This window comes from Hemibagrus wyckioides, linkage group LG14 (genome assembly GCF_019097595.1).
Source record: "Hemibagrus wyckioides isolate EC202008001 linkage group LG14, SWU_Hwy_1.0, whole genome shotgun sequence".
In the NCBI taxonomy this organism is placed as follows: domain Eukaryota; kingdom Metazoa; phylum Chordata; class Actinopteri; order Siluriformes; family Bagridae; genus Hemibagrus; species Hemibagrus wyckioides.
The window spans coordinates 20,759,134-20,774,371 of record NC_080723.1 but is presented as its reverse complement, the minus strand read 5'-3'; the positions used below and the strand labels follow the sequence as shown (position 1 = coordinate 20,774,371).

At 38.1% G+C, this 15,238-nt stretch overlaps 1 protein-coding gene and 1 long non-coding RNA gene across 4 annotated transcripts in view; both read right to left on the bottom strand.

Annotated features, from left to right (window-relative positions):
* The window catches only part of LOC131364870 (protein MTSS 1-like), a 32,800-nt gene extending 27,937 nt beyond the window's left edge, over nucleotides 1-4,863 (bottom strand). Inside the window, exon 1 of one of the 3 annotated variants that reach the window (XM_058408301.1) lies at nucleotides 4,352-4,863. In XM_058408301.1, coding sequence (XP_058264284.1) covers nucleotides 4,352-4,423 — 72 coding nt within the window. In that variant the 5' untranslated portion in view covers nucleotides 4,424-4,863. The remainder of the gene's footprint in view (nucleotides 1-4,351) is intronic. The other 2 variants (XM_058408302.1, XM_058408303.1) reach the window with 2 other exon arrangements.
* Nucleotides 4,864-7,506: 2,643 nt separating this feature from the next.
* LOC131364318 (uncharacterized) overlaps nucleotides 7,507-15,238 on the bottom strand; it is a 30,077-nt gene continuing 22,345 nt past the window's right edge. Inside the window, exons 3-5 of the long non-coding RNA XR_009206455.1 lie at nucleotides 12,725-13,351; nucleotides 8,538-8,690; nucleotides 7,507-8,285 (exon numbers count right to left, since the gene is read on the bottom strand). This is a non-coding gene — a long non-coding RNA (uncharacterized LOC131364318). The remainder of the gene's footprint in view (nucleotides 8,286-8,537; nucleotides 8,691-12,724; nucleotides 13,352-15,238) is intronic.

Sequence of the window (15,238 nt, the reverse complement as noted above, 5' to 3'; positions counted from 1 at the left end):
GCTGAAGAGGCAGTGAGACAAAGCGCAGACGATCTAAACCTCTCTGAGACGCAGTGGCTTTATGAAAGGCTTTTGATGTTTGGAAATGTATTTATTCGTTAGATTCACATCGATCATCTCAGTTGAAAATTAAGAATGCTAAAAAAATAGAAATAAATAAATAAACTCTATAGTTTCATGACAACGTGTCTCTGTATATACAGAGAAAAATGTCCAAATAAAAAGATAATAGAAATCTAACAGCATCTTCTGGTGATAAAAAAACAAAAAAACGATTGTTTATACATGCAATAATAATGTGTTATGTGAGGAATAAAATCCTTCTCACCATAATACAAAATAATAATAATGTAATTTATTACTTAGTAAGCAACTGTAACTGTTGAGTAACACGTAATGTTGTTGAACATCCAAAAGAAAAGTTATCACTTTCAAGTTATCAAGTTATCGCCTGTTATCACTTGCTGTCCATGAGCCGCCTCTCTTTTTCTGAGTCTCAAATCTGGAAAACTGGAAAATTGTAAGCCTTTGCATGTTGGAAAACAAAGTACTGGCATGGAAGACTCCGCCCATAAATGTTAAATAAACGACTTCTAAAGGAAACAGAAACAAAACTCGGTGTGAGCAAGTGTTCGTATAATGTCCTGTGAAAGACTGGAGTCTCATTCAGCGTCTGGTCTGAAACCCAGGATGCCCCGTGACCCTGACTAGCTTCTGTATTTGTAGCTGATGACATCACTGGTGAACGCTACGTGTTACTGATCTGCACTTTGGGATTGAAAATTGATGATGACGTTATGTTAATTTCAAAAATTTATAATTTGTTAATTTGTGCAAATGATGCAGCAAGCCTGGAGTTTAACAGGGGCTTTAGTAGGTACACACACACACACACACACACACACACAGACACCTGCTTTCTTCAGCAACTCAGAGAAACAGTGTCAACTATCAAATGTAAGCTTTAATGAACTGCTCATTATTTTGGGCCATTTTTCCTCCATCTTGCATTCAGAAATAAACACTGACATGGGTGGAGCAGTGTAAAAAAGGGAACTGTTATCATGTTGAATAAACACTTCAAGGCTTAGGGTACGACCTGCAGAGGTCGATAAACACCGACTGTGTGAAATAAGCACCAACATGTTTGAATAATCGCACAGTGTGTTTAATTTACAGCTATTCAATAAAGGGTTCTAACACCTGCAGCTCTAAATGAACAGCTGCAGTGCAAAATCATTTTATTTAACTGTGTGCCTACAGTATTAAACAAACACCTACAGGGAATAAAAAACATTGTGAGGAATAAACACCTACAGTGTTGAATGAGCATATGCAGCATCAAATGCATGTCTGCAATGTGAATTAAACACCTATATGTTACCGAAAGTGCTACACTTAAATGAACACATAGCAAGTAGTGTTGAATGTGTGCTTGGAGTATTAAATGCATACCCACAGAGTTGAACAAACACCCAGATTATTGCATAAAGACCTACAATGTCGAACGGTCACTTCACAGTGTTGATAAACACCTACAGTGCAGTATGAACAACACAATTTTTAATGTGCATGTGCAGTATTAACATACCTGCAAGGTTGAATAAACACCTACAGTATTCTTTAAGCACCTAGAGTGTTGAATGTGTATATACACAATATAAAACATACCTACAGTGTTGAATAAACACCTACAGTATTCTATAAGCACCTACAGTGTTGAATAAACACCTACAGTATTCTATAAGCACCTACAGTGTTGAATAAACACCTACAGTATTCTATAAGCACTTACAGTGTTGAACATCTACAGTTTTGAATGTGTATGTACAATATAAAACATACCGACAGTGTTGAATAAACACCTACAGTACTGTATCAGCACTACAGTGTTAAATAAACACCTACAGTGTAGTATAAACATCTACAGTTGTGAATGCTATGTGCAGTATAAACATACCTGCAGTGTTGAATAAACACCTACAGTATTCTATAAGCACCTACAGTGTTGAATAAACACCTACAGTATTCTATAAGCACCTGCAGTGTTGAATAAACACCTACAGTATTCTATAAGCACCTGCAGTGTTGAATAAACACCTACAGTATTCTATAAGCACCTACAGTGTTGAATAAACACCTACAGTATTCTATAAGCACCTACAGTGTTGAATAAACACCTACAGTATTCTATAAGCACCTGCAGTGTTGAATAAACACGTACAGTATTCTATAAGCACCTACAGTGTTGAATAAACACCTACAGTATTCTATAAGCACCTGCAGTGTTGAATAAACACCTACAGTATTCTATAAGCACCTACAGCGCTCAATAAACACCTACAGTATTCTATAAGCACCTACAGCGCTCAATAAACACCTACAGTGTTGAACATCTACAGTTTTCAATGGGCATTTGCAGGCATCAGCAGTTCTGAATCTGAATGAAATACCTAAAGTGTTTAAACATCTACAGTTTTGAATGTGGAAAACATTTAATGCCTACAGACAGTGTTGGATAAGCAAAGCTTTGAATAGACACCTATAGTGTTTAATAAACACCTAGATGCAGAATTTATATGTTAGATAAACACCCACAGTGTTCAATAAAAACCTATAGGGAACTATAAACACCTTGTTGTAGAAACACGCACAGGGAATTATAAAGAAGTATAGACCTTTAAAGTGTTTAATAAAAACCTACAGGATAGTACAAACACTTAAGTGTTGCAGAAATACCAGCAGGGTAGTATAAACACTTACAGGGTAGTATAGACCTTTACAGTGTTGAAAAACACCTACAGGGTAGTACAAACTCTTAGTGTTGTAGAAACACCAGCATGGGAGTATAAACACTTAAAGGGTAGAGTAAACACCTCTAGGATAGTATACACACCTACAGCATTTGAGAATCACATACACGATAACAGAACCTACAGTGTTGAATAAAAATCTGTGGGTCTGTATAAACACCTACAGTGTTGAATAAAAATCTATGGGTCAGTATAAACACCTACAGTGTTGAATAAAAATCTATGGGTCAGTATAAACACCTACAGTGTTGAATACAAATCTATGGGTCTGTATAAACACCTACAGTGTTGAATACAAATCTATGGGTCAGTATAAACACCTACAGTGTTGAATACAAATCTATGGGTCAGTATAAACACCTACAGTGTTGAATACAAATCTATGGGTCAGTATAAACACCTACAGTGTTGAATAAAAATCTGTGGGTCAGTATAAACACCTACGGTGTTGAATAAAAATCTATGGGTCAGTATAAACACCTACAGTGTTGAATAAAAATCTATGGGTCAGTATAAACACCTACGGTGTTGAATAAAAATCTGTGGGTCAGTATAAACACCTACAGTGTTGAATAAAAATCTGTGGGTCAGTATAAACACCTACAGTGTTGAATAAAAATCTATGGGTCAGTATAAACACCTACGGTGTTGAATAAAAATCTGTGGGTCTGTATAAACACCTACAGTGTTGAATAAAAATCTGTGGGTCTGTATAAACACCTACAGTGTTGAATAAAAATCTGTGGGTCTGTATAAACACCTACAGTGTTGAATAAAAATCTATGGGTCAGTATAAACACCTACGGTGTTGAATAAAAATCTGTGGGTCAGTATAAACACCTACGGTGTTGAATAAAAATCTATGGGTCAGTATAAACACCTACAGTGTTGAATAAAATCTATGGGTCAGTATAAACACCTTCAGTGTTGAATAAAAATCTGTGGGTCAGTATAAACACCTTCAGTGTTGAATAAAAATCTGTGGGTCAGTATAAACACCTACAGTGTTGAATAAAAATCTGTGGGTCAGTATAAACACCTTCAGCGTTTAATAAACACCTACAGTGTTGAATAAACTCTCAGCCCAGAAGGAATATCCTCAACTACCTAAAGTGCCAAATGAACACACAGTGTTTAATTAACATTCACATGTGTCCAGCCAGGATTCTGGACCCACTGTAGATGTTAACACCTCACTGTAAGCAAAAAAAAAAACACCATGTTAACAGTGTGAGTGTTTATTACTCGTTGTGTTTAAAGGTGTCACATGATCACTGTATAAATGATCACATGCAGCACAGTGCTCATGGCTCTGACATGAATGGGGTTTGTGTGTTTTAACCGTGACAAACGCCCACACACACACACACACACACACACACACACAGGCCACAGCAGCTGCCAAGGCAACCCGCAGCATCTCCATCATCTGTCCATCAAACCCCGAGATGATAATCAAACACCACCATGATGACATTACTGATTATAAGCCTCAATTCTATAAAGCTCTGTAGCGGACAGTTAATGGTCACCGTTACCTTCATGTCGGTGATGACTGTTTGGAAAAGTCCTCCGAGCGCGCTGCACTCTCTCTCCATGACCGCCTCCATTTCCGAGCCGGACAGCTGGACGGGTTTAGTCGATACGCACTTGGTTAATAATCTGATAAACAGCGCGCACCGGACGTTAAAATCAACAACAAATCGCCGCCAGAGGAGGAAAAGAAACCCCGGGTCATTCAGTAGCGTCTCTACGGTGAACGTGACGCTTTACCGACGGTTGCCATGGCGAAAATGTAACCATGCTTCCCTCGGACGACTCATTCCGAAATCCCTACCGAATAAATTTAGCACGCAAAATTGTAACAAAACCCGGAAACATGGCGGAATAACCAAAAAAAAACCCATCAACAACCAACGGGGGAAAAAACGGGAGTTGTTCGGTCACTGCACCTTTTTGGTCATCTTACGCGGTTACGTCGCCGGTACACCGCGCGCGAGCCGTAGAGAGCGCGCGCGAGTGAGCGACAGCCACAGGAAGCCACGCCTTCTCCTTCTACTTTCTCTCACTGGAAATAGCCAAACGACTCACATTAACGAATCGATTCTTTCAAACCCAGAATCAATCAAATGAAATGGATTGAATCGATTCTTTTCATCAAACCCGAATAAGGCAAAATGAAGTCAAATTCGTTTAATTTTACTTCACGGAGACATCATTCCGTCTACAACCAAACCGTTTTAAGTGTGTCAACCATTCAATTGAATGGTTCCACTGTATCGAATTATCAGTTTGTTGAATCATTTGGTTAAAATGAGTGACTCCTCGTTTGTATAGGTTTCGGCTTCAGATTCCAACAATGTTTATTCCAATTTCTCTCTCTCTCTCTCTCTCTCTCTCTCTCTCTCTCTATGTGTGTGTGTGTATGTGTGTGTATATATACATAACAACATTCAGTTCATAATCCAGGTTAATGTCTAACAGCATACACACCATAAACACACTGTTTTTAACATTCAACCCTTTACAAGTCAAGCATGGTAAAATAGTGGAAAAATATGAATATTGAATAAACAAACATCAGCTCACAAAATCCAGAAAAGCAATCTGCATAAACCTCAAATGTTATCTATTAAAACAGACAAAAATTATTATTCACCATGTGAGAAAATGAATTTGTGAAAAACAACTAAACATCGCCATCTAGTGGTTACTAATGACACCTTCATTGAGTCATAAAACCTTTATATTGTAGTTTTCTTTTAGAAGTTGTCTATAACTGCTCTGATATTTTTCCTAAAACACAAGACAACTAGATTATAAAAACAAATTTAAGTTATAAAGTTATAAAGTTATATCACATAGGAGTAATTAAATGAGAGTGAAAATACCCGTTTGTCCTACTGCACCCAATACACCACATAGCATCTATATTAGAGGATGAAGATTATTTATTATTATATTTACAACTTAAATGAACAAAACCCAGATTTATTCACTGTTAATGGCTAAAAAAAAACAAAAAAACACTCTTCTTACTGTGAACTTTAACCGCAGGTTTTATCTCATGTTAATTACGTCAACAATTTTAAATGACCACTAGATGGATAAGATGGATAAGATTCCATATAGATTCAAGCCATATACGTATAAAGTACATCTCACCTACATCAACACTTTAAAGAGTGACCATATATATATATATATATATATATATATATATATATATATATATATATATATATATATATATACACTATATTGCCAAAAGTATTCGCTCACCTGCCTTGACTCGCATATGAAGTTAAGTGACATCCCATTCCTAATCCATAGGGTTCAATATGACATCGGTCCACCCTTTGCAGCTATAACAGCTTCAACTCTTCTGGGAAGACTGTCCACAAGGTTTAGGAGTGTGTTTTTGGGAATTTCTGACCATTCTTCCAGAAGCACATTTGTGAGGTCACACACTGATGTTGGACGAGAAGGCCTGGCTCTCAGTCTCTGCTCTAATTCATCCCAAAGGTGTTCTATCGGGTTGAGGTCAGGACTCTGTGCAGGCCAGTCAAGTTCCTCCACACCAGACTCTGTCATTCATGTCTTTATGGACCTTGCTTTGTGCACTGGTGCACAGTCATGTTGGAAGAGGAAGGGGCCAGCTCCAAACTGTTCCCACAAAGTTGGGAGCATGGAATTGTCCAAAATGTCTTGGTATGCTGAAGCATTCAGAGTTCCTTTCACTGGAACTAAGGGGCCAAGCCCAGCTCCTGAAAAACAACCCCACACCATAATCCCCCCTCCACCAAACTTTACACTTGGCACAATGCAGTCAGACAAGTACCGTTCTCCTGGCAACCGCCAAACCCAGACTCGTCCATCAGATTGCCAGATGGAGAAGCGCGATTCGTCACTCCAGAGAACGCGTCTCCACTGCTCTAGAGTCCGGTGGCGGCGTGCTTTACACCACTGCATCCGACGCTTTGCATTGCACTTGGTGATGTATGGCTTGGATGCAGCTGCTCGGCCATGGAAACCCATTCCATGAAGCTCTCTGCGCACTGTTCTTGTTTATGTTTATGTGGCCTATATATATATATATATATATATATATATATATATATATATATATATATATATGTGTGTGTGTGTGTGTGTGTGTGTGTGAAAAAGTTGGTTTAAGCACTCCTAAACTCTAGATACATTTAATGTTATTCATGAAAAATCCATGAAACATGTTAGCGCCTTTTATGACATACATTATGACAATAATAAACAGACGTCACCTCATCAGACATCCCATGGTGAAAAAACTCAAAGGAATATCCTTATATACACAATGTTAAAAAATGTTAAATAATAATAATAAAAATAATATTGTCATCCCACAAAACATCACCATACAGACAGTTGCACTCTTTTGACCAGTTTATACTGAGAGTCTATCATACAAGCCTCTGTTGAAGTTGTTACTATAGGAGCAATAATCTATTTGAACAAGTGCACACACTATACACACACACACACAGACACACACACAGACACACACACACACACTCACACACACACACACAGAGAGAGAGTTGTGCTGAAAAGTCTGCATACCTTGGGAGAATTTGCAAGATGTGTACCATTTCTTAAAGAAAACATGAGTGAGAAGGCAAAACTAATTTATTTTATTTCTTAAAGGACTCAAGTTCATATTTAAGGTAAAACAGAATGGCACAATCATCAAACAAAAACATGACGATAAAGAAAATGATCCCAGTTCAAAAGTTTGCATACCTTGATATCGTTTATTGCCCCCTTTATGCAGTCTTTTGTAATAAATGTGCATGAGTTCCAATTCTTCTTGGCAAATTGACTCCAGTTCCTGCCTATGTGTCTCAATGATATTGAGGTCAGGAGATGGTGATGGCCACTCCAGAACCTTTTCTTGCTGTAGCCATTGGAGAGTCAACTTGGCCTTGTGCTTTGGATCATTGTCATGTTGGAACATCCAAGAGCATCCCATGTGTAGCTTTTGTGCTGTACAATGCAAATGTCTGCCAGAAATTTCTAATAACATGCTGCATTCATCTTGCAATCAATTTTGACTAACTTCCCTGTGCCACTGGAGCTAACAAAGCCCCAAAACATAAGAGACCCACCACCATGCTTTACAGTGGGGATGGTGTACTTTTCACTGTAGGCCTTGTTGGCTCCTCTCTGAATATAGCAATTATGGTTGTGACTATAAAGTTCAATTTTGGTCTCCTCACTCCAAATGACTCTGCTCCAGAAGTTGTGAGGCTTGACTAGGTGTAGTCTGGTGAACTGAAAGCAGGCCTTTTTGTGGCATGGGCGCAGTAGCGGCTTTCTCCTGTTAAATAGTCCCAACTTTGAAAAGGTGATGTTTTGGCCTCATTTTCGATCACCTGCCTCAAAATTCCTGTCCTTCTCATCCACTTCACCCATCAATCCAAGTTGAAGTACCTTAAATATTATTATTTTTAAAGCATGCTGTCACTGTTAAGCCAAAACACTGAAACATGCTTGTGTATCTAATAATGATATTAGACATATCAAATTAAATAACAATATTATATGTTATATATAGTATAACAATTAATATGAAACATACAGACTTTATAGAATATAGAATAGCATAAGCAGCACCTAAAAATATTATGAATAAAATGAATTATTCATACCAGTTACATAAAGAATTACATAATACAATCTTACTTTTTTTTCTCTTTTTGGTGACCTCAGGGGGTCAGCCTCTGAATGGAGATCGTTCTGCTGTTCTGCAAGAGGCAGCTTCCGGCACACTTCACTATAATCAGGGGCGTTTCTAGGATTTGAAAACATCAGGGGCTGAGCCCGAAACATCAGGGGCTAATTAGAGAGAGGGGGTAAGCAAGAAGGGCATTTTTATGCAATATTGTTTAATAATAAACACAAATAAAAACAAACAGTATGAAACTTTAGAAAATTTCATTCAATCTTTTTTCTGACTCCTCCCATCATTTCAGAGTCTTGCTACTAAAAAAGGAGTTCATTAAATGCATTACTTTTTCTCTCACACAGGTATGCCATGCAATATTATCTCTTTACAGCTTGTAAAGATCCTTTATTATTATTATTTTACAATAATCTATATTATACTTGCACCTCTTATCTCATTCCTGCTGGCACTAATGTATGTATTATTCTTTGTTTCTTTTTATTTACAGCCTCTCCTCTCTTCTCTTATTGTTCTCTCATCTCTCATTCTCTCATCTCTCCTGCTGCTTGTATCTTGTCTACTTCATGCTCTTGGTGACTTTTCGATCCTGTTTCTTTGAGGCTGGAATCATCAGAGAGTATCTGAGAGACTGGACTTGAGTAAAACGGTCAGTCACCATACTAGTATTTATAGTGCTGAGAATTCCTTTTTCTATTGACAGAACAGCTGAATGATGGAGTCTGTTCTGGTCCATTGTTCACCTAAGTCATGTCTGTATTTTATCTGTGTATTTAAGTCATGTCTGTATATTATCTGTGTATTTAAGTCATGTCTGTATATTATCTGTGTATTTAAGTCATGTCTGTATATTATCTGAGTAATAAGATTGTTGTGTTTTCTGACCGTTTTTTTTATTGCTGTCCCACTCAAGGGCTGTCAGGTGTTTTAGTCACGTGGTGTGAAAGCGGCGCTGTGCAGGCTGACAGGTGTAGAACATTAAAGTATCGCGAGAGCGGTTCTAGAGCATATTCCAGCGCACACTCTGGCGGTATTTTGGCCTGTGTGTGTGTGTGTGATGATGATGATGATGATGATGATGCAGGTCTTGTTTCTGTTCTTTACTGAGAGTTTGAACAGAATACATTATTATTATTATTATTATTATTATTATTATTATTATTATTATTATTATTATTATTATTATTATTATTATTATTAAGAATAAAGTTTTTGTTTATTATTATTGTTTTTATTTTTTATTTATTTATTTTTGTTTTTCTTTTTTTATTTGTATCAGAAAATATTCATATCTTTTTTCGCACTCAAATTTACACTGGGAGTGGGCATTGTCTATACAGAATATTTGTTTATTTATTTATTTGTTTGTTTGTTTGTTTATGAACGATATCCCTTTGGTCCGAAACACTGAGCTGCTCGAATTATGCTGATTTCATCCAGTGTGATGAGGAAACTTCTGGAAAAACATTCTTCTGTCTCATAACAACTTCAGTCTCACACACACACACACACACATACACACAAATACATACATACATACATACACACACACACACACACACACACACACACACATACATATACATACACAGACACACACACACACAGACACACACACACACACACACTATATTTATCTGGATGATGAAAATGTTATTTTTGTTGAAATCACAGACACTGTGTACCAGTGTGATCAGGGTTGCATACACACACACACACACATATACACATACACACACATACACACACACAGAGTGAACTAATTGTGGTTATATTTACAAAAAAACACTGTATGATTAATGATTTCTTCATTAGTTAGTCCTAACTCCTTTCTAAGAAATGAAACACATGTTTCAAGTTTGAACTTCTCTCTCCAATTCATTTATTCATGTTTCCTAGACCAATTTAGCAGTATTTTCCAGAAAATCTCCATTTGACTCCAGAAGTAAAATTCACACAACTCTGTAGTCAAACATGTGAAACACTTTCCTAACCAGAAGCCATGAATGAACTCTGAGATCCGCCTCTTTCTGAAAGCAAGAGATGCTGCTTTTAAATCCAGCAATGCAGAGGAACTACAGCAGAGGCAGAGCCAACCTGTGAAGGGGCATTAGGAAAGCCAGGCATGCACATAAACTGCGTATCGAGGAGCACTTCCACTGCAACACCAACCCCAGACGCATGTGGAAAGGCATCCAAACCATCACTGACCACAAACCAACAATACAGTCTCTACCAACCAGTAATGCCTTCCTTCCAGTCGAGCTCAACCACTTCTTTGCTCACTTTGACCAGGGCGTCATACACACCAGGAATGATGACTCCTCCATGGCTGATCTTCCAATATCACTCTCCACAACAGAGAACACACACACACACACACACACACACACATACATATATACACTACCAGTCAAAAGTTTGGACACACCTTTTAATTCAATGTTTTTTGTTTAGTGATTTATTTTCTACATTCTAGAACAATACTGGAGATTTCAAAACTATGAAATAACACACATGGACTTCAGTAATCCATATGTAATGACAACAAAAAACAGTCAGTTGTTATTTTAAGACACGAAGGTCAGGTGGTCTGGAATAGTTCTGTTGCAAGAACAGTATTGTCAAGTGCATTTGCAAAACCCATCAAGCACCATGATGAAACTGGCTCACATGAAGACCATCCCAGTAAAGCAAGACCAAAACTTACCTCTGCTGCAGAGGAGAAATTCATTTAGAGTTACCAGCCTCAGAAATCACCAATTAACAGCACCTCAGATTAGAGCTGTTATGAAGGCTTTACAGAGCATCAGTAGCAGACATCTCAATATCAACTGTTCAAACCATATTATTGTGTAGTTCGGCCGCCTTCAGAATTGTTTTACAATGTAGAAAGAAATAAACATCAGGAAAGACCATGGAATTAGAAGGTGTCCAAACTTTTGACTGGTAGTGTACATACACACACACACACACACATATAACATTTAAAGGGGACTGAGGAGATCACCAATTTGTGTAGAGTTTATGGACAATCGCAGAATTTTAGGAGGGCTGAGTAGAAATATTAGGGAGACTAAAATGGCCTAGTGACGCCCATGCTGCTACCATATGCTTTCTGCTACCATATGCGATTTAGTACGACTGTGCTCAATATCATTTATCTGATCAGTGAAAGTTTCTGTCACCGACGACGTGGACATCTCGGTATTTCTTTTGATCAGGCACCATCAACTATCATCTTTTGATTTGAACACCATCAACTTTTCTCGTGGATTAAAAAAAATGAAAATATGTTTGACGGTTTCTTTGACATTTTTAAAATATCATATTTATTTAGGTAGACCAATAAACCATTCTTTCTTTCCGCTGCTCTCTGCGCGCGAAACAATAATCACCAACCAATGAGAGTAATTGTAAACTTAAGAAAGCTGATTGGTCAAAAACATATGTTGAGGACCAATAGCTAAACGTTACCTCTAAGTGTATCTGCATAAAGCCACTCAGACTTGTTCGCTGTGTTTCACTCGCTCATTCACACACGTGCGCGCACACACACATACACACACACACATACATACACACACATATGCTGTCAGGTCACCAGGCTCAAGTTAATGCCGGATCGATTAAAATAAATACCAGAACGCAAAACACGAAAATCTGACATTTTCCGGAACAGGATCCGTCAGGATCAATGTCCACATGTCAACAATGTCCTGAACCAACAGGTCTCTGTCTTCGATGCGTTTCAATGGCCTGAGACACCCAGCATTTGCGAGGTAGTCTTGCAGTGGTTCTGTGGCATGTAACAGGTCATCCAAAGATGTACAGTCTGACACCCAAAAACAAAGAAATACATATGCAAGAAATTTTGAAACATAGACAAATGGAAAAGTTTAAAATCTGCAATTTTGACTGGTGCTTTCCTTCTGCAAAATAATTTAAATCACTTCTGAGTCATCACAATATTTGGAGTATTCCAGTATTCTGCTTGTTTATGTGGTACACCCCATATTACTTAAGTTCACAAAGGACCACTGATCTGCAGTGATATGGAATGTGAAAATTCCAGTTCTCTCGAGACAACAATATGATTTCCTGAAAAAGTATGGCTCCCTTTGTAAAGTGGGGCCTAAATATGATTTAAAATGCAGTCAAGATTTGCACACTATGATGTACTTACCTTTTTAACCTCCTCATAGAGGTCAGCATCGGCAATGTCTTCCAAGACAGGTTTCACTGAGGACATGCCATCAACTAGACAAGAGTACAATGTTGGTGAAATGAAACCTGGTGGAGGACTGCCATGAACTAGGATTACAGCAATAGCCCAGCCAACAATAAAATACCGATCTTCTCTTAAAGCTAGAGAAAACATAGACATGAAAACAAAACAGAAGATTAAATGAAACATGCAAAACTATGGCTGGTATAATAGGAAATCTTGAGAAATTATTACAAATACAGTATATTGCATATAACAGAACTGTCCAGGGCCAAATTCAATTTGCTGTCCCTTCCCTCAAACAATGGTGACAGCACCAAGGCCTCCATGAGCAATCGTAAATATTCCCTCCTTGGGCCACCAAGGTCCACAGCCTCTTCATCCATTCCCAAGTCATCTGAAAACTTGATGCACATCTGGTATTTGGGATTGTAGGACAACCGCTTGAAGCCCCGAATAGCACCATCTAGGACTGAAGACCTATTGATGTTGAACCTGCATCTTTGGCTGCTGTCAATTTGAGATGCAAAACTGAGCAGTATCTCCTGTGCTGATACACTGTTTTGGAATTCAGATGGCCTGTTGCTGGAAAAATGAAAAATAAACATTATGAAACACATTATGATATGGATAAGAGAATACTTTGTGGACATTGTCTTATAAATACATAACTATATCAAAAAGGCATAGGTCATCCCATTTTTAACATGACATGATTAACAACACCAACTGTATCTAAAGCTACTATTATAACCTCTACATATGTATGTTGGGAACATGACTGGTGTTCATGTCAATAGGCAAAATTGTAATAAGTTACACCAGTTATATCTGCAATTACCTCACTTATTTAACAATGTCATTATTACCCAGTCACTTACGTATGACTCTCAAGGCTGGCCATTATAGCCTGGTTTAGTTCCTCATCAGAAGAAAGATCAGAGAAGGAACCCATAATTGAAAGGTAGACAGTATAGTCATCACTGTTGGTTGATGGAATCTGGTTCACTCTGTCATCCAAATTAGTGACAGCAGATGCTTGCTGTGATGCAGTGGGCTAGCTCACTCTGTTCATTGTGTCATTGATAGTGTGTGTGTGAGGGTATGATAGTGTGTGTGAGGGTATGATAGTGTGTGTGTGAGGGTATGATAGTGTGTGTGAGGGTATGATAGTGTGTGTGTGAGGGTATGATAGTGTGTGTGAGGGTATGATAGTGTGTGTCTGTGAGGGTATGATAGTGTGTGTGTGAGGGTATGATAGTGTGTGTGTGAAAGGATATGATAGTGTGTGTGTGAGAGGATATGATAGTGTGTGTGTGAGGGTATGATAGTGTTTGTGTGAGAGTATAGTTGTATGTGTGTGAGGGTATGATAGTGTGTATGTGAGGGTATGATAGTGTGTGTGTGAGAGTATAGTTGTATGTGTGTGAGGGTATGATAGTGTGTGTCTGTGAGGGTATGATAGTGTGTATGTGAGGGTATGATAGTGTGTGTGTGAGAGGATATGATAGTGTGTGTGTGAGGGTATGATAGTGTTTGTGTGAGAGTATAGTTGTATGTGTGTGAGGGTATGATAGTGTGTATGTGAGGGTATGATAGTGTGTGTGTGAGAGTATAGTTGTATGTGTGTGAGGGTATGATAGTGTGTGTGTGAGGGTATGATAGTGTGTATGTGAGGGTATGATAGTGTGTGTGTGAGGGTATGATAGTGTGTGTGTGAGAGTATAGTTGTATGTGTGTGAGGGTATGATAGTGTGTGTGTGAGGGTATGATAGTGTGTATGTGAGGGTATGATAGTATGTGTGTGAGGGTATGATAGTGTGTGTGTGAGGGTATGATAGTGTGTATGATAGGGTATGATAGTATGTGTGTGAGGGTATGATAGTGTGTGTGTGAGGGTATGATAGTGTGTATGTGAGGGTATGATAGTGTGTATGTGAGGGTATGATAGTGTGTATGATAGGGTATGATAGTGTGTATGATAGGGTATGATAGTGTATTTGTGAGGGTATGATAGTGTGTGTGTGAGAGTATAGTTGTATGTGTGTGAGGGTATGATAGTGTGTGTGTGAGGGTATGATAGTGTGTATGATAGGGTATGATAGTATGTGTGTGAGGGTATGATAGTGTGTGTGTGAGGGTATGATAGTGTGTATGATAGGGTATGATAGTGTGTATGATAGGGTATGATAGTGTGTATGATAGGGTATGATAGTGTGTATGTGAGGGTATGATAGTGTGTATGATAGGGTATGATAGTGTGTATGATAGGGTATGATAGTGTGTATGTGAGGGTATGATAGTGTGTATGATAGGGTATGATAGTGTATTTGTGAGGGTATGATAGTGTGTGTGTGAGAGTATAGTTGTATGTGTGTGAGGGTATGATAGTGTGTATGTGAGGGTATGATAGTGTGTATGATAGGGTATGATAGTGTGTATGTGAGGGTATGATAGTGTGTATGATAGGGT